General features: G+C 46.5%; 1 protein-coding gene across 6 annotated transcripts in view; it reads right to left on the bottom strand.

Moving 5' to 3' along the window:
- The window catches only part of SMARCAL1 (SWI/SNF related, matrix associated, actin dependent regulator of chromatin, subfamily a like 1), a 56,319-nt gene that overhangs the window by 16,765 nt on the left and 18,993 nt on the right, over positions 1-20,561 (bottom strand). For all 6 annotated transcript variants that reach the window (XM_026491993.4, XM_044381186.3, XM_026491995.4 and 3 more), the window contains 3 exons: positions 17,291-17,356; positions 8,992-9,132; positions 4,872-5,090 (listed from right to left, as the gene is read on the bottom strand). In XM_026491993.4, coding sequence (XP_026347778.1) covers positions 4,872-5,090; positions 8,992-9,132; positions 17,291-17,356 — 426 coding nt within the window. The remainder of the gene's footprint in view (positions 1-4,871; positions 5,091-8,991; positions 9,133-17,290; positions 17,357-20,561) is intronic.

The following is a 20,561-nucleotide window of genomic DNA, read 5'->3' as shown; positions in this document are numbered from 1 at the left end:
TGTGACAGAGGTCCAACTGAACAAACTTCCTGAGAACTCCTGTTGGAGATGCGACTCCATGACAGTGTGCCTTAAACTTTCTCAGTTATAGACCCAGCGTAGACTCTGACGAAACTCTGGGCACACACATACCTTTTTCCTTCTGGACAAAGAGCTCACAGACATCCTGAGGTCCATTCACGTCCCCTCAAAGGGTCCCTTACAGCAGACCAGCCAGGCCCTCTAACATAATGCAGTCCCTGGTAGGATACACCAAAGGGACAGAGCCAGGCTTCCAGGCACTGACCTCACCCACAGTGGGCATGCCTCAAGCAGAGAGCACTCCAGTCGTCCTGTCTTCACATTGACTCCCATGCCCTTTGGGAACCACCACTGCTCCTGTCAGGTCCTTCCCTCCCACCCACACTTGCTCACTCCACACCTGCTAAGCAGAGAGGGAGAGGGCAGAACAAACAGACGGGCAAGTGGCAGAAAGCACATGAGAAACCTCGCCTGTTTGAGATTTGCCACTGAGCGCTGATGAGATATGGGGAGCAAACCCCTTTATCACACTCGGTCGCGGGGTCGGTCCAGGGGGCACCTGCGGGGATGACTTCCAAGTGCACCCAGACCCATGCTGCAGCAACTCATTCCTTCACACCTACCCTCACCATACAGTCCACCTTCCCGAATTCCTATGCAAGCTGCTTTCTCAGTGTCTGGCTACTTAGAATACGGAGCTGAAATGACCCAAATGTCCAACTCAAAATTACTAGCAAAATTCTAATGTGGCCAAGGGAAAAAACACATATTGTGCTTTAAAAAGACATTTAACAACACAGAGAAGTGTTCAGGATGTGGTTTTGTAACCTGTTTTTTCCTCCCCACCTGATAGGTGTTTATAGGGTACCAATTCTGCTTTTAAAAATGTTACTTATTGTATACATAAATTATATCTATATCTATATATAAGTGTATATGTAAATAATGCATATTTAAAGCAAAATATACATACATTTTATAGAAAAACTACCCAAATGATATATGCCAAAATTATATGATATAAAAGATGGGTGACTCTTGTTTATAGTATAGTAGTAAGAAACACTTGATTGATGTTACTTTAAAGTACTTTTCTTTATCTTTCAGATTTTATGCAATAGACAGCTATTTTAATATAGGAAAGATCAATAGTTTCGTCTTAAAAAAAAACCCAAAAAAAAACAAACCTCCCTAAAACTGAGTAGACACAATACTAGCGCATTAATGATCTCACTTCTTTTGCCAGCCATGGGCCAGGAAATTTTAAATAACTTGCGTTCTTTGTTCCCAGGCTTTTACTAAATTAGATCCACTGGGGTTTTGAATTTATTTTTCCTGTTGGAATTTGAATGTATTGTCAAACGGCAGAAGGGTGAACTGATACTGTCACCAGGAAGTCTGTGTGGACTTGTTCTATTTTTCTGTTCCTGGTCTTGCTGATCAAAAAATTACTATAGACAAAAGAGGATTAGAGTCAGCTTTTCTTAGCCTGTGAAGAGATATCTATTATTTCTGCTGAAAATAAGAAAGAGCTTTCGTTGTACATTATATTTTATAAATGGGCCGCTTCGCCTTGGCTTCTGTGATTTAAAGCTTTTTAAAAAATGTCTTCCTCCAGATGGGAAGGTGTGAGGGAACAAAGAACCGTTCCTTGACGGGGCAGCAGGCCTTTGCTGGAACCATGGTAATACGCAACACCGCAGGGAAACTTGCGGCTACAAAGTAACTTAAGTGGGAGGGGCAACTTTTTATAGATTCACAAGCCTTCCTTACTTGCCTAAAACCATAAAACCACCATCCCCCATTTTAACTTTTTCAACTCAGGATTTCACAGGGCTTGGAAGGGATGTCAAGGGCCACCTGGTCCAGCTCCCGGCTGACCCTGGCTCCCCTTCCTGAACGAAGGGAGGCTGTTGCCTCAGATCAGATCCACGGTTGACAGCTGTACCACAGCAGTGGCTCTGGGGTAAGAAAGGTTCTGCTGGTCTAACGAGCAAAGCTCCTCAATTCATCTTCTACTTGGATGTTCCACCACAGAAATGAATTTACATTAAAGAACACAAAAGGGAACCACTTTATCAAGGATTTATCTTGTCATCAGGAAGAACCTAGTATCCGACTTCAGTATCATTCTGCAGGTGATCTGAAACTCTCATCAATTTCTCTCTTTTAGGAACAAACTCCCAATTTTCCTAAGACTCCAGGGAAACATAGCAACTCCCAAGCCCTGGACTGAGAAGAGTTCTGGGCTCTTTCTCTGCTGGATTCTTGAATTCCACTGCAATCGAGGTTTTTCATAATCTGCACAACAATGTTACGACTCTGGGGTGAAGAAGCAGAGAGAACAATCACCCAACAGGAGGAACTCAGAGCAACTGACACTGTCCTTAGGGACCTTTCCAGCACCAGGCCTAGGAGGCACATCATGGCTCCCCTTTTTAGGTTAAGAAAATATCAAAATATCCCAAAGAATTTAGGGGATTTACACAGCTACTGGAAGTTAAAAAATACCCAACATTCCTGATTTCCATAGTTTAACCTAGTAAATTTCTTTCTTTCTTTCTTTCTTTCTTTCTTTCTTTCTTTCTTTCTTTCTTTCTTTCTAAAGATTATATTTATTTATTTGACAAAGAGAGAGAGAGCACAAGCAGGGGGAACAGCAGAAGGAGAGGGAGAGGGAGGCTCCCTGCTGAGCAGAGAGTCCAATGCAGGGCTCGAGCCCAGGACCCTGAGATCATGACCTAAGCTGAAGGCAGACGCCCAATGAACTGAGCCACCCAGGCGCCCCTAGCCTAGTAAATTTCACATTATTGCCTGTAAACTCAGAAATCAAACCTCCAGGTTGCATCTGACATCATCTTTAGATAAAGCCCCCTAACCAGAGGCAAGGAACTGCATAAACTGGCAAAAAACTTCAAAAATGATTTCAAACCTTGCTGCACTAAGAAAAAATTCCCATACTTCTTTTGGGGCATATTGCACAATTTAGAGCTGCCTCTTGGCCACTCGATGTGCTGTTCCTCCTCAATTTCAAATGTCCACTGACTGCTTTTTCTGTTGTCTACATTGGCTGGTCTCTCTGCCTGGTTTCGGAGGGGGACCAGGCACAGGTGAGGGGGTTCTCTGAGGAATTCCACAAAATACTGATAGCCTTACTTCCACCACATACACAAGGCACTAAAATATAGAATATTTATAAACATTCAGATCTTTGCACCTAAAAATATCCCACTATCTGAATTTTCCCCACTAATATATTTGCTATACTTGTTCATTGGTTTTCTTGATGGCAGAGTTCACTCATGGGCAACGGTTAGTAGACATTAAAGATTTAAGAGAATTATAAGAAAAAGCTTAAAACTAAGAAAAAGAATCTCCACTCAGGGGTGCCTGCGTGGCTCAGTCAGCTGAGCGGCTGACTCTTGATTTCGGCTCAGGTCCTGATCTCAGAGTCTTGAGATCAAGCCCCATCAAGCCCTATGTTGTGCTCAGCAGAAAGACTGTGTGGGATTCTCGTTCTCCTTCTCCCTCTGTCCCTCCCCCCAGCCCTCGTTCTCTCTAATAAATAAATAAATCTAAAAAAAAAAAAAAAAAGAATTTCCAGCCATTGAATTTTTATCTCTAGAAATCAGATAAAGATCACCAACGGTGATTTTAGCCACAGAATACCTGCTTCTGCTTGTGTTCCACTGAAATACAGTTTGAGAACCACTGGTCTGTACACCCACATCAGTGTTGGGGAACTTTGTTGGAAAACCCCACAGCAAAGAGATCATGCCCGCTCAGTTCCTCCAGACTACCCAGATTATTAGATGTAACAGAGCATAAATTAGATACGGCTTGACAACTTACCAGTGCACTCTTGTTTTTTAAAAGTTACCCATCGTCTTGCTCATAACATGGTAAAATAACATAAAAAACCCCATGCACTCTGTCTCTTGTCATTCTTACTTATTTTGTGCTCCCCCAGAAGGCTTGGATCTCATCTTGATCTAAGTTTCCTTCTACAGGGTAATAACAAGCCCAGGTAACGCGTTATGATAATGTCAAAAAATGTCAATGACTGTTATTTTCTTGGCAATGAAAACTGCAAGTTTTTTTCCCAAAAGGACAGAAATGGAGCTGGTGTAAATTACTTTACCGCACTTAGCACAGTGTGACACTAAAGACAGATATGAAAGTGTTTTGAAAAGATAAAACCACCACAGTGTTAAGACCTTAAAATACAGAGGTAACAGGCTTGGTTACAGCCTCAGCTCTGCCATGGAGCAGCCATAAGACATTGAGTAAATCACATTCTCTGTGGGCCTTGGTTTCCCTTTCCATAAAATGGGGATGCCAGCTTCTTGCAAACCATAAATGACTATAATAAGGATTAAGAGCTAAGAGGGTTTTAAAACCTTACTTTTGTTATATAAATGTTGATTTGCTATTTTGACTAAAAGAGGATTAATATATATATCGAATACACCTAGAACTAATTTCTAACTGTTAATAGACTAAGTAACACTTACAAGACTTTAAGACATTCTCAAAATACACTAAACATAAATTCCAATTCTCTTTGAGGGATTCAGAATACACATCACCATTCTACAACTGCTAAGGGGTTTATTTTTATGACCATCCATCAACAGTAATCTACACGTGTGTAAAGCCGCAAATTAGGAAGAGATTTTGGAAGCAGACTAGGTAGGCTGAGAGATGACATGGGCTCACTGTCCTTGCCCGGGGGTGTGGGAAGAGGTCCTGGAAAGGCAAGCTCAGAGAACTCTGGGTAAACCCCTGTAGACCCCCTCCCGGAAAGGACACATCGACTTCCAAATCCCCATCTCAAGCCCCACACTCACGGTGTTGTTCATGGTGGTCATTTCCTTGGCCGCAGCAGCCAAGGCAGCTCTGGCCTTGGTGCTGATCCGGGCAGGGGCAATGACTACCATCTTGCGCTGCTTGGGTGGGAGCTGGGCAAGGACATCGCACTTGAGGCGTCGCAGCATGACTGCCTCCTCCAGCAGCAGCTTCAGCTCACCGAGGTTGGAGGAGCCCGAATAATCCCATCCCCAGGGCTGCTGTGGAGGGAGAATCAAGACACACAGCCAGTTAGGTTCTCCTAGGTCCAAGTTAACCGGGCCGTGACCTCAACCGGCTCACAACCTTCTCTTGCTGTGGCTTTGTTCAGACAACTTCAAGTGGCTCTAAAGGACGAATGAAACCTCATATAACACAGATGGGAATGAGGAAGGAAAAGAGAAAAAGAAAATCAGGAATAAAGTGTGCTAAAAACATCTATCTTGGTGTTCTACACGCTGAACTTTCTAGCAGCAAATGCAAGATGCTGAGAGATCTGGTGTCCATTACGTTTAAAAACAAACAAGACGCTTAGCTTGTCAGACTAGTCCTGTATTCTAAATAAAGAAATCATCTTCCCTTGGACTTATCCTAGAGTCCACTGCACAATGTAACAAATCACGTTTTCAGTAACATCTTCATTCGATGAGATGTATTGAGATTTAAGAAGCTGTTGTGCCTGGAGTACAGGCTATCCCAGCACATCCAAGTGCAGTGAGATGAATGCGCTGTGTTGCTGCTGTTGGTGGGGACTGAAGGGAGGAACCAAGAGCACAGGCTTTTGCCAGTCTGGCTGAGACCAGAGGTGGGTTTTAGGGTACCCAGGCAGTTCTTCATAAAAATGGTTTCTTCACTTAGTAGCTCATGGGAGACAATGAGCAAGAATATCTATTCCCTGTCACATAGCTAGAGAAGATTTAAAATGAAAACCGTATCTTTCACTAACAATCTTACTCGAAAAAGAACGGATCTACAGTCCTCTAGAAAATGAGGGAACCAAGGTGTCTGCTGCCTTATGTTTCCAGCTGCTTGTCTCCCTTCCTGTCTCAACCTCCCCTGGACCATAAACCACCTTAGGTAGAAGCTAGGCTTGTTCATTTTCGAGGGCCAGTGGACCTGGTCTCTAATTGTGAAGACACGGCGGGTATCCTCTGCTACATACAGAATAGGAAGAGATGGTCAAAGGCGGAGAAGTAAAATGATCAAAAACTGCTTCTTCTTTAAAAAAAGATACTCTGAAATCAACTGGAAGTTCTCAGCAAATGCCTTCATGCAATGGGGTCGAAAATGAGTTCAGCAAGGGGCATTCTTTTCAGTGGCTTCTCTCAATGCAAGAAGCTGGCCACTGGGCGGGGGGGGAAGCAGCCCTGCCCTGTGGGCTGCATTAAATAAATCCTGCTGGGAACAAGTGGATACCATAATTAATTTGGACAGCATGCTCCTATGTCAGCTTTTAATCTTGTAGGTTAAAACCCAATAATACCAAAGATTTAAAATTTGGAATATTCACAATCCAACAAGCTTGTATTGAAAATTTACCACATAGCAGGCATTGGGCTAGGTGGAAGGAGGGGGAAAGGCAGTATGTGTGTTTGCTTTCTTGGTTGTTAGTGGTGGTGGGGCGGGGGGGACACAGTGAGGAGGAGAGAAAGGATAAATTTAATAAGGATGGCATGAAGACCGGGGAGATGGTGGACAGAGCCTGGGGACACAGGAAGGGACAGTCTGGGGGTAAAGGCAACGAATTCTGTCTTCAGCTCCTACCATCACGAGCTAAGTATTATACCATGAGCCCAGATAGTCGAGGAAGAGAAGATCCTTTTCAGAAAGTGGGTCATTTGCAAACAGGAACGAGGTACAAATCACTCTTGAAGAGTTTCAAGGGACGACGACAACCATGTGGAATCTTATCTGGATTGATCCGTGGGGAAATGCACTACGGATGTTGTGTTTTAAACAAGTGTATGGCTTGAAATACATCTAATAACAGAAATTTCCTGCCTCGATAAGCAGCCCAAAATGGTTTGCAATTAACTTTGCAAAGCACTACAATTTACATTATAAGTACTTTGTTTGATGTAAGTGGATATTTTTAAAGTACTTGAAAAGTTTTTTGGAAAAAGTATTTAAAAAATAAGGCAGACAATCTTATTGACATCACAAACTTGCATAGCAAGGCTTTTTCCTCAAGACGGCATGCGTCATGGGTAAGCAATAGCCATTTCTCCCATGTCAGCATCTTTGATGCAAATAGCGGCTCGGGAAGGTTGTCATTTGATCACAAAACAGGAATCCTGAAGGCCTGAACTGATGGGGTCTTAGAGTTGGGCTGGAGCCTCTGCAGCGGGGGCACCCCCCGCAAGAAAGAAGTCAGGCAGAGCTTGGGTTGTGGCGTCGAGGTTGACGAAGTTACAGCAGGACAACTGGGGAAAAGGAGACATGATCTACCCTTGAGAGAGGGGCCGGAGTCTGCCGTTCTAATTCAGGGCCATGTGGACCCCCGTGGGAACAGAGTTTGGGAGTTCCTGAAGTCTGACCTTGCGAGACGAAGGTCTGCCGCTGAAGGATAAATTCACTGCCCTGGCCACTTTCAAAAATAAAGACGAGAAAGGAAAACTAGTGACTCCTCCCTCTGGTTTTCTGATTGTGAAAGTTCCAGAGCCTGGGTCAGAGAGAGCTATCAGGGCACACGAAGAAGATGCCAGCCAGCCCCACCCACATCCCACCTGTTCGTGTCCTCGAGGTCGCCCACCAGGACTTGTGCTTGTACCTCCCGCCCCACGGCCAACCCAGAGCCTGGCACCCCAGCAAACAGACGAGCTGTATCCCACTGGCGGGCCTGCAGAGCATGCAGAAGGCACTAGGGGCCAAGAAGGAGGAGTCCCTTCCCGAAGAGAAAGCGGCCCAATCCCAGAAGAAAAAAGCTCAGCTGAGTAAGGAAAAATATGAACACCTCAGCAAACAAGGAGCTGATTCTCTGCGTCATCCTTTCTCGAGTTATTTTTGGGGAAGAACACTGGAAATGTGCACAGGCTTTGGCCAACCCAGTTATGGCTGCCTGACACTGAGAGGCACCCCCAGCTCAGGAAGCGTGCTGAGTCTGCCACCAACACGCTGCTGCTGACGGGGAGGGAGGCACGGCCGTGGACGAGGAGAGAGAGGAAATGGTGGAGACTCGGTGAGGAGCCTTCTCTACCGAGGAGGACAGTGTCCCATGCTCAGCTGGCTCGATCAGACTGATGAACGCTGAGGGATTCAATGGCCCATCAGGAGGAAGGCAGGATCGGTGAATAATGTCATTTAAACATTTAAAAAATGTCGATTTTCTGGCTTACAAAAGTAATCCGTTTTGATGTACATTATCTTCCAATCATAAGTGAAAGAGAGATGGGGGGGAGAGGAAGAGGGGGTTAGGGAGGGGAGAGAGAGGGAGAAAGTGGGAATGAATGAATGAATGATGGGGAAAATTTCGCATCCTGCTTTTTTTCCCCACTCTTGTTATTTCCCCAAGTCATTAAATACATACTTTTTTCAGTGAAAAGAAATGAAATCAAGGGTTTGATTGCAATGGCATTCTCAGTTACGAGCTCCCTCTGCCATTCCTGGAGACTGAAGCCCCGCAGACTGGAGCCCCAGAAGCGCATGCCCCGTTGGCACTGTGTTCCCACAGAGCATCTGTAGCTCAGAGGCTTCTGGCCTATCGAGCAGGCACAATTCACTGCAATGAGTCGCTGTTTTGGCTGATGAGGGCCCACCGAGGCAGCTCCAGATCACACTCCCCACTCTACCTGTTTGGAGGCCTTATGTTGTTTTTTTCATGGGCCCCAGCCGCACTCCTAGCTCGCCTCCGTGCCCTTCTCAGAGCTCCAGATACCTATGCATCACCCCCGGTCCCCTCACTGGGAAACACTACCCCAGAACCACAAGCATTAAAAAATAGGAGAGACTGTTCTTATTCTCAAGGTCAGAATTAGGGGCAAAGCAGGACAAAAATCTGGGTCTGGCTCCCTGGCCAGTGTACTTCTGATCATACCATGGCCAAAGAGAAGGAAAAAAAGGTAAGTATCAGAACTGGGGAGAGGGATGGGGCAGTGGGGGATGGGGAGAGGAGAGAATAAATACCCGCTTGGCATCACAGTAGCGAAGTCCAAACGCATGAAACTGAGGGAAGAAAGTTGGCCTGACCCCGATGATCTGGGTGTAGAGCTCTGCGGGCCGGGACATGGCTGGAGTGCCGGACAGCAGGATCACCCTCTTCGCAACCTGGAAGACAAACAGCCAAAGTGCTGAGAGCACACAGAGGAGCACCTAGGGACTATCCCAAATGGCCCCCTGGGATTGGAGCTGGATGCCCCAGGAAGAACAAAACTCCCTGGAATGCAGCAAGAGCACCTCTCCCTTCCTGGGCACCCTGACTGCTGGCAGTTCTCCAGTTTACTCCCCTCAGAACCCAGGGAGATCTAGATTCCAATGACACCACAGGCTGGCCTCACTCCAGATCCCAGTGTGGCCCATACCTGGGAACTCTAAGCAAAGGTACTGTGGCCAGAGAGAGAGGAGCACACACGTTCCAAGAGCTTCATGGTGTGACCCACGTAAGCAGCGGGATGCCACTTCCTAGGCTGCCTTTGTCACAAGTCCATACATCAGGACTCGGCACATGATACTGAATTCCACCTCCCTCACTAGACTACGAGCGTCTTGAGATCAGGGCTGGGTTCACCTTTATCTTCTGGAGCACAGAGCCTGGCACAAAGTAAGCAACCGACCAAAGTTCGCTGTATGCTGAGAAATACTCAGCTAACCAGTGTTCCCGGGAAGATGGAATAAACTCAAAGAATCCAGCATTGGAAGAGGAAGGGGAAGGGGGGAGAGAGAACAGGTCTGACCTGCTTCCAGATGGGATCTGACATCTGAGTTGAACTTCCAGTCGGATAATGACACCGAGGACCAGCCCTTTCTCACTGCCAGGAGGAAGAGCCAGGGGTGGCCGTGATAAGGCTCTACCTGATTTTCTTCGGGGACGAACAGGCTGTCGCTAACTCAGCTGCACAATACTCTGAGCCTGGAGCTCCCTGACTTAGCTCATTTTGCAGTTAATAAGGACTTTAAAAAGCGGGACCCAGATCCATGTACCCTAAACTCAGCTCGGGTCTGCAGCAGCCTGCTCAGCAGTGGGGAGGACAGAAATAAATGGTCGACTCCAATGATGAACTCCAGGTTCCTCGCCAGCCTGACCCCCACCTGAGCCGTGGAGATCAGACTGAAATATCCCACCTCTTCCTAAGATGGGCAAGAGGATGAAAATAAAGGAGACACTCCCCACTGTATTAGGACACGGAATGGCCAAATATTCCTGGAGGTAAAATCCATTTCAGCCCTGAGAAGGAAGCCTACCGGGGAGCTCAGTTGTCTAGAAACACCTTGTTAACCACTGTAACCTTGAGTTAACGAGGGGAGCGTAAGACAATGGCGTGCAGTAAATCACCTAGGGGAGGAAATTAGGTTTTCAGATGGATATGCTGCCTCATACAAATAAATAAATAAAGGTGCAACAGAGGGAAGAAAAATGATTCTTTATAAATATACAGTATATACAACTCTCAAGATGCACTTTTGCCCTCTCAGTGACTGCCAGTACCTAATTCCATTATGACAGCAGAGCTATGAATTTCTCCAGCTACAATTTTCCACAGTTCAATTACCCAGGCTTCTAATTTCCTGCACGGTTTAATGCAGACTCATTAAAATAACAACGAGCTTCTTGAATGACGTCTGTAGCATCGCCTGCCTTGGCCCAAGATCATTTCAATGCAACGGGGAAAATGAGAAGTCTTATCAATAAGAGAAAATCGGCCTATCATCCTAAACCGATACCCCATGTCGCTGCTGCTGCCTGGGGATGGAGCCTGGGCAGAAACAGCTCACAGATCAGGTGACAGAAAATAACTCTCGGGTTCTCGGTTGGGTATTTACAGGACAGAGTTAATTCGGAGCGTGTTCTCCCATACACTGCCCAGACTAGGGGTGATGAGACCATTGAAAATGGACGTTTGTAGGCGTTTAAAAAGCAGAAGTACATTATGGAAAAAGAATAAGGCCAGCTTTGAAAAGAAACCAGAACAGCGTTTTATCTATTCTGGAATGATTTAGCCTGCTCCCTACTCAGCCCCAACATGTTGGTACTGTCATCACTGTCACCCAAACGGCCTTTAATTCTGCCCAGCTGCCCATGATTTATGGGTCACCCTCCATGTCGGAGAACCTGCAATCTCAGAAAATAGAAATGCATAAAACTACGTAAATGCACACTAAACTGAACACTTTATAGTCGACTCCTCTGGCTAATGAAGGAGAGCAGCACCCAGGAAACCCATCGTGGAGCAAAAAAGTAATTTCTGTGTGATGTCCTGGAGAAATGATGTGATTCACAGGAGCAGACTCTGTTGGGGGCAGATGACCTTCAAAGACAGGGTCAGCTTCCCCAGGGATCAAGGTCATCAGTTCAGCCCTGAGGAACAGGATGCTAGCAGGGTAAGATAGTATAAATAATTTGCCAAGGAGAATCCAGTCCAGCTCAGAGTAAATAACCTACACATAGATTTTTAAATATGAGCCAAGAGAATGTTCTGTTGCAGAGAAGAGCTGAAATTATCGTAAGTTCATACAAGAAGCAGCCTGGGGATTCTGCAGCAGTTTCTGTTGTTACCTCTTTTTTTCCAACTGAGCCAATAACTTTACTGAATTATTCTGACTGGGTATAACACACTTACTCACCAAGACTCCGGACTGGGGAAGAAGTCATGCTCCCCAAAGCTGAGCCCTGTTCTCGCCCCAGGTTATTCCTAATGGTAAAGTTCGGTCTGTAGGCGGAGTCCCCTGTGATTTAGCAGTACTACTTGAGAAGGCTGGTGATGTCCAAGAGAAGGTTGTGCCCATGCCACCCAAGTGTCCTGATACACACATTAGCCCCATGTAGTGGGGACACTGGAGCTACGCTGTCATGAGTTCAGAAGTCATTATAGAATCTTCAAAAACAAGGAGAATGGCAAACAGTTCGGGGGCACGTGACTAAAAGTACACAGATCAAAAACAAATGCAGGATCACCGTCACGAGCCAAGAAGCAACAGAAGAGTCAACACCCGTGGTTAAATCTAAACCTTGAGGACAAGAAGGGAAACCCACTCTTCAGGAGAAATCCAGTGACTGGAATCTGGGGAGAAGATCAAGGTTCCGTTCTTCCCTCTGCTCTCCATGACATGCAAAACCAAACCAGGACAAATGGCATCATTATGATCCCTGTTGACCAGAGGTCACTCCAGGGATCAGCAGAGGGCCACCTACCACTCAGTGATACTTCATAAATAGCCTTTCTGAGTCTCTGGTTGGGTCAGCATATTTCATACAAAACGGTTCCTTCTAGGATCTAGCCTTTTCCCAAAAAGAGACAAAGTTCCAGTCACAAGTCTGAGCACTCCTGCCAACACCAAACTGATCTGCACGAGAACCAGAGTGCTTTCAAGCTAAGCAAGCATCACTGCTTTGATAGTAATAAAATACTGACGCCATGTGAAAGGTAACTAGTTCTCAGGGAAGAACGGAAAGAAGGAAGGATGTGACTACAGGTGTTCTGGTTCAAAAAATACCAAAATATATGCGAATACATCAAATGGCATAATTATAGCTAATTAAAGTTACATTGTTTTGACCTTCCAGGCATGCATGGGCATAGGTGTTATTAATATAACACACACGCTCAAATTAAGTATTAAGTATGTTTTTTTCCGCCGGGAAAATAGTCTATTCTACCTTAAGTGTTAGACTCCAATAATTTCCTTCCTGATTCTGTGATAAAATGGAGGAAATTCACCAGAACAGCAGGACCACAAGGGACTCCTCCTGCGGCCTCGTCACACTGGGAGAACAGACCCTCAAATGATACCACTCTCCCTTCCGGCTAAGAGGGGCAAAAAGCCATCTCTTCTAGAGGCGGAGGGACTGGGTTCTCTACACCTGCTTGTGTATCATGTGAAAAGATGGTCACCACAGTACTATATGTGATGGCCAAAGCCTGGCTACGAAGCCATCAAAAGGGAGCAGATGATACATATCATGATAGATTTATACAATACAATACTACCTGTAAGAATGAGGTCGAGTCATCTGAAATGAGGTGGGATGATTTCCAAGATACACGAGTCAGAGAAAAAAGGCAGGAGCACAATAGCAGTCGAGGAACACTCTAAGGAGGGAGGAAGGAAAAACACACGCACCTGCTTAGCTGGGCACAGACTAAGTTTTAGAAGTAAATGTGAGAATCTGGTAACTCTGGCTGCCTTCGGAGACAGAAATCAAGGGGTCTGGAGCCCAGAGGTGGGAGAAAGAGTTATTTTTCACTGTACACCCTTTTGAATATATCATCTACTTAAACTCCTTTAACAAGAAAGGAAAAAAGAAAAAGCTCATACATTTTAGGTCACTACTCTCGTTTCATCTAACCAATCAATAGAGACATAAAAAGGACCTACTCACACAAAAAGAGAAATAGCTATTTATTAGGAAAGGATGGTGGGATTCTGAGGCCTTTTTCCCTCTAGAGAAATAATCGAACACCGGTCTGACAATAAAAAGTGCTATAAATCAGAGAAAAACTCCAACATCCACCTCGCTGCTCTAAAGCAAGAGACTGACTACCTTCAGGTCGTTGTCTTGTGGAGAAGACTGCGTGACTTGGGCTGAGTGGGAGTAAAGACAGTTAAGCCTGGCCACATGGGCCTTCAGAGGCATCTATCAAAAAGTGAAATTTTTTTTTTTAAGATTTTATTTATTTGTTTGACAGAGAGACAGCCAGCGAGAGAGGGAACACAAGCAGGGGGAGTGGGAGAGGAAGAAGCAGGCTTCCAGCGGAGGAGGCTGATATGGGGCTCGATCCCATAATGCCAGGATCACGCCCTGAGCTGAAGGCAGACGCTTAACGACTACGCTACCCAGGCGCCCCCAAAAAGTGAAATTTTGACCCAGCAATTCTGCACGTAGGAATTTGTCCTAATAGGTCAAAGTATGCAAGCTACAAATACATCGATGATGTTCACTTGCAGAATTACTGATAATAGCAAAACAACATCCAACACTAAGGACTAAACTATGGGATGCATTCATCCAACAGAAGGCTCTAGAGCCATTAAAAATGATGACCTTGCTCTACAATGGACATGTTAATGGTGGTCTTCTCTGTTGGAGGGAGTTAAGGTGATCTGAATTGTTTTTTAAAGATCTTATTTATTTATTTTAGAGAGAGAGAGAGCACAAGCAGGGGGAGGGGCAAAGGGAGAGGGAGAGGCAGACTCCCAGCTAAGCAGGGGAGTGGCTCGATCCCAGGACCCTAGGATCATGACCTGAGCTGAAAGCAGACAATCGACCGACTGAGCCACCCAGGCGCCCGTGAATTTTGTTCCTCATGGTTTTCTGTCTTGCTACTTTCACACGTGTACACAAAAAATAGAACTACCTCGCTTAGTAGCCCAAACAAAGAGTGCTGTGCGGAAAGAAAGGCGTCACATTTCCCAGGGGACCACAACACCAGTTTCCTACAACCTAAGCCACGTGTGTCCTGAGTGCACCTGCTATCACCATTCACGAGACTCACATTTTCAGGACACAATCCAGCCTGGCCAGCTCACAGACTGTAGGATATCACCTAACTACCTCATCGAGCACATTTGCCAAACATATCTTGAAATATTAATTATGTGAATATAGTTCTCGGAGATGCACAAGTTGGAGGAACAATCGAATAGTACTAAATTAGACCCTTGCGTGCCTTTCTAAAGGCATGTTTTACTTCTCCGAACTCTCCTCTTGTTCCAAAAATACTTAGATCCGTCTCCTTCCAGTATCTAGATCAATAATTCTCAACAGAGATGGAGAGGGGTGATTTGCCCCTCCCGGGCACGTTTGGCAATATCTGGAGGCAATTTTCCTTGTCACCCCTGGTGTGTGGGTGGAGGGACTACGGCACTTAGTGCGGGGAGGCCAGGGGTGCTGCTAAACACCCCATGGCACACAGGACAGCTCCGCACGGCAAAGCACGATCCAGCCCAAAGTACCGGCAGTGCCGAGACTGAGAAACTCTGATCTAGATGGAAATACAGCCGAGATGAAAGGTCTGGTTGGCAGAACAGCATATAATGCCTCAGTGCCCCTCCACTCAATCCCATCAACAGCCCGGAATCCTGTGAAGTCAACGTTACCGACGAGAGGGGCTTCAAGACACCTCCATACACAGCAGGCCATGTTCAAGGGTCTTATCTCAGAGTGTTAACTCATCCGAGTTCTACAGCAAATGCAGGGTAAGCTCTACTAGTTAACAGCTAAAAGATCTGTCTTAAATGCAGCACTCTGAAATACACCATGGTATTAAAGATATAAATGCTGCTTTAAAAGGTCTGACCCAGAAGCACATGTTTCAGAAACAAGTATGTAGTCCAGCTTGCCTGGCCAGCCAATGACCGCAAGAACCAGGTGGCTGCTCAGAAGCCTTCCTACTGGGGCACCTGGGTGGCTCAGTCGGTGAAGCGTCTGTCTTCAGCTCAGGTCATAATCTCAGGGTCCTGGGATCGAGCCTTGAGTCGGGCTCTCTGCTCAGTGGGGAGCCTGCTTCTCCCTCTCCCTCTGCCCCTCCCCCCACCTGTGCGGGCACGGGCTTGTGCTAATAGATAAAATCTTAAAAAAAAAAAAAAAAGCTTTCCTCCGTACCTGTAGTGACACACCCTACCTATGGCAAGCTTCTTCTAAGCTATCAGGGGCACAGATTTATCTAGGTACCGCCGTAATACTGGAACCACGGTAAGATCTGTTAATATTTTTCTTTTCTATTTTTTTTAAAGATTTTATTTATTTATTTGTCAGAGAGAGAACACACAAGCAGGGGGAACGGCAGGCAGAGGGAGAGGGAGAAGCAGCTTCCCCACTGAGCAGGGAGCCCGATGCGGGACTCAATCCCAGGACCCTGAGATCACGACCCAAGCCTAAGGCAGATGCCCAACCAACTGAGCCACCCAGGCACCCTGATCTGTTAACGTTTTTCAAAAGAAAATATATTGAAGCCTCCAAAAAGAAGGGTCACCACTCTGAGAAAAACATTTCATTACAGTGTGTCCATCAATATTTATAAATAATGTGAGCAGAGAATCAAGGTTTTTAAGTAAAGGACTTTAAAGTTTGGAGCACAGGACATAATCCTGCTTTGGAAGGGGTATCATGCTGTTATTCCTAAAACAAAAGAAAACAAAACAAAATTTGAAACGAGTTAGATAGTTGTGCTCTACGGGGAACTGGAAAAATTAAGTTAATTTTCAAATGTTAATAAGCTTCGCCAACATTTAGCATATTTGTTTTCCCTAGTTTACGTATAACGTAAAGCTTCTTTCAAGCAACGAAAGCTGCGGTATGCAAGTGCGGGCACAGCACAAGGGCTGCTTTAAGGAAGACACGACAGACACGGAATTTTGTCTGCTCAGTCTACACAGACCAAAGGAGATTCTCCCGAAGTCATCTGTGAGAGGCTTCTATCTGGTTCTAAGAAAAAAAGCAACTTCCCTAATTGACTAGTGTTCCCCAATATTAAGAAAAAGCTCACCACAAAAAGATGAAAGGAAGTTTGGGGGCCTTCCCGCTGTCCGGGGAAGGGGGCCCGGAGCGCGTGCCGGATGAAACACGGAGCTTACGTCGCGTGTCAGAACAGAACACTCTCAGACACAGATCTGAAGCTACGCTCCATCCACACGCTGCCCGCTCTGAAGCCAGGGCTCGACCCACCAGAGCACGCAGGCCTCAGTGTAGGCCCGCACAGTAAGGGCTGTGGATGGCTGACCCTCTCGCTAACCAGACAGGCTTAGGGAGGCCCAGGGGGAGGACATCAGCTTTGAGGCACGCCTCAGCTTTCTAGGGCTTCTTGCTGACACCCGATGGCCTGGTTCCGAGTCTGTACGACTCTTCTTCCTTGGTTCTCAGCGCAAGAGAGCTCTGTCCCCACAGTGACTTAGCAGACAGGCCGTTTCTCCTGAGCTGTTCAGAGGGCATGCCGCTGGCGGCCCCCTCTGCCTTGTCCGGGAGCCCAAGAGGACCTACGGTACAGCCCCCATCCAGCCTGTGACCTCCGACAGGCCTTCGTCTCCGACAGACAGAAACGACTGCACCGACCACCAGCTCCTTAGCAGGAAGTTAGGAAGAAAAACGAGTCTGGTGCTGAAGCCCTTCAGAGTGATGCCCAGAGTGGACGCTAAGTCACGTCCATGGCCCACAGCCCCTCGCCCCGGACGTAAGCCCTTGCTCTCCGTGGAAGGCCAGGCCGAGCAAGATACAGCGGGCCCTCAATGCCGAGTGGGCTCGGGCTCCAAGCCAGGTCTCCGCGGGACTCACCTTGAGGAGGGGCATGGCTGCGCGACAGCGGGCTGTCTTGATGTTCTTGAGGAAGTGAGATTCGTCCTGAAAAGAAAGGGTCACATAGGTGAACAAGACCAAATCCTGAGTGGATGGAGACAGAGCCCACGTCAAGCCTGACCCTGGCACGGCGTCCCACCGAGGACGCCTCTGGTAGTTTCTTGCTCAAGGACACAGCTGTGGGCCTCGTAAGCACCCAGGCTCTGCTGCCGCTTCTCCACTTTATCCTGGGCGAGTTGCGTCATCTCCCCCGACAGCTTTCCAACTGTGAAGCGGGGTTACCGCCTCACAGGCGGTGCTGAGCAAACTGCCGCGAGCTGGTTTGCTGCTTAGTAGGACGCGCCTGGCGTCCGCACAGCACAACGCCAGAGCAGGCCCACTGTGTGCCTTGCCCCAGGGCGTGGCACTGGCGCCCAGCTCCTGCTCCCAGGGCCCCCCCAGACAGCAAGGATGTCAGCCACACCACAGCGGAGCGAAGTATTAAGTGCTGTCACTGAGGAAGGGTGACAAAGTACGGAGGAACTCAAGGAGGGGAAGAAGACGCAACTCCCGTCCTCAAGGCACTGCCAGGTTTACAACATGGAGGTTGACGACAGAGCTCTGCGTTCTATGCGTGAGCAAACTAGAATATGGCATAGTCTCTTTTCTTTCTTTTTTAAAGATTTCATTTTATTTTTTTTTAAGATTTATTTATTTTGGGGGGAAAGAGAGAGAGAGTGTGCAAGCAGGTGGGGGGCAGACGAAGAGGGAGAGAGAAACTCAAGCAGACTCTATGCTGAGCGTGGAGCCCGATGCGGGGCTCAATCCTGCCACCCTAAGAGCAGACCTGAGCCAAAACCAAGAGTGAGGTGCTTTAACCAACTGCGCCACCCAGATGCCCCACAGATTTTACTTTTAAGTAATCTCTACAGCCAACATGGGGCGCGAACTCACAATCCTGAGATCAAGAGTCACAAGCTCTACTGACTGAGCCAGTCAGGTGCCCCTGTCATATTTTCTAAAGCCAAGTAAGTAACTAATACATTCTTAGGATTTGGGGAAGAAACTTCTATTTTGGTACACATTCAAATTACTTGCTGTGGACCTGAGCAGACACGGCATACATACAGGTACATGTGTGCCTGTCTACGGTGCCAGTTTCTCCATCGATAAAATGGGTAAGACACCACTACCTAACTTATCAGGTTGCTGTAAGACTTAATGGGCTAACACACACAAAGCCCTCAGAACAGTCCTGCCACTGAACTCAGTAAGCACTCAGTGGTATCGGCCACCCTATGATGGGGACGCTAAGGGGATCCCGGCTCTATCTCGAGAGGTGATTTGAAAGAAACCTCCTGTCCATTTCAGCTACGATGAACCAAAATGTCCTCAAAAGCACAACGGAGAGGAGTGCAAGATGAACCCACAAATGTCAGAGCATCTATTCTTAGAAACCTGGGGTGTAACATTCATACTCCTATCTGATGATGAGCCCCCGCGACAGCCAAGAAGGAAAGGGTTTATAGTGAGAAACAGCAGGAAGTACAGAGGATGGGGAAGGGTATGGACCCTTTTAACCAATGGGCTAAAATGTTCCATTATTTATAACTAACCACAAGGAATGGCTTACATCTGAATTCTCTTCTAAGAAGTGTGACATCCTAGAGCTGACACTTTATTCCTTCCTATAACATTTCTCTGAAATCAGAAGACAGGGCTCTTAAATAACTGAAGACAAACTAACACGGGTGGTAAGTGGCTTGCCAAAAATCATATGGCAGGTGGAAGTGTTGAGCCAGAAACAGAAACACATGATGCGGTCCAGCTTTGATCAATGACGTCCCATCCTGCTGGCTTCACGCCTGTGGGCAAATCATGTGAGCGCTCTCATTGTCAGCTCCATCAGTGGTGAAAGGGACATAATGTCTGCCTCAGGGGCCATGGGGAAGATCGGCAATTATGTGTAAAGTACTCGACAAAGGAGAACACTCAAGAAATGAAGGCATTATTCTTCCTACACACTGGAGAACCATCACCATCATCCTGGGATACTTTTAATGTTTGCATTTCATGTATACGCTAACATTTTTTCAAAGCCACACCTGAATTTGTGCCAAACCAGAAAGGACTTCCTCAAAGACTCATTACCCTTACAGCTGTGAAAACATATAAACATGGAAGTTTGCTTAGGCTAGGAATAGAGTATGGTTCTCACGTTCAAATCATGATAATAGATCCCCGAGGCCAGCAACCATGCCTTCTTCCCTTCCCTGAGCTCCCACAATACTTGGTTCACACATCTATGAAAGCACTAAAACGTATTCTAATGCTCTGTGCGCGTGTCAGTCTGTCCTACTGGACTGGGGTATCTTGGAGAATGGGGCTGACTTTCCTCCCGCCATACCCTCAGTGCGTAGCAGTGCCCAGGGTATGGAGCTGGTGCTCAACTGTGGGCTGAACACATGGATGAACAAGCGTCCCCTCACAGCCAGCCCGTGCTGAGAAAGCCACAGCTCTAATGCAATCTTGCTGACTTTTCTGAGCCTCCTACAAACTCATTCCTTTCCCTCCTTCTAGGTAAGATATGCACTACCACATTCTGAGCATTGGGATTTGGGAAGCCACTGTCAGCAGAGAATTCTATTTTTAAGAGAAGGAAAATACCACAGGCTTTTAAAATGCACACGTTTGAATAAAGAAGAACCTTTCCTATCATCCAGAGGCACTGGGTTCCCCTGTTTTGCCAAGAGGAAAAACAAGGGTAAACTTGGCACTGAAAATCATCCACTGCGCTCTGTGCGTGTGTTACCTGCACTGGGGTTGGGAGCTGCACGCCTTTTCCTAACCTTTATTTGTGAGCCACGTGAATACACTGAGTTCTGTCCCGTGGCCGGCACCAGGCCTCTCTAGACTTTCCTTACGGAGGACTTGAGGAATGAAAAGAAGGAAAGCCAGTTAACTGAAAGATGTGAGGTCACATCTGGGAGCAGAACTTGAGTAAAGCCTACTTAAGGAAAAAAAAAAAACCAAACACCAAAACCTGTGAAAAGTACAGCTAGTCCTTGAACAGCGCAGGAGTTAGGGTGCTACCCCCCTGCCTCCTGCAGTCAAAAGTCAGCATGTACTTTTGACTCCCCCAAAACTTAACTACTCATCCAGAAGCCTTACCGACAACATGCACAGTTAGCACGTATTTTGTGTGTTATACGATTACTAACTGTATTCTTCCAATAAGGTAAGCTAGAGAAAAAATATTAAGAAAAATCAT

The sequence above is a fragment of the Ursus arctos genome, unplaced genomic scaffold (assembly GCF_023065955.2).
Source record: "Ursus arctos isolate Adak ecotype North America unplaced genomic scaffold, UrsArc2.0 scaffold_1, whole genome shotgun sequence".
NCBI classification, from domain to species: Eukaryota; Metazoa; Chordata; class Mammalia; order Carnivora; family Ursidae; genus Ursus; species Ursus arctos.
Note: the sequence above shows the minus strand (reverse complement) of the source record. Positions and strands in the feature narration are given on the sequence as shown.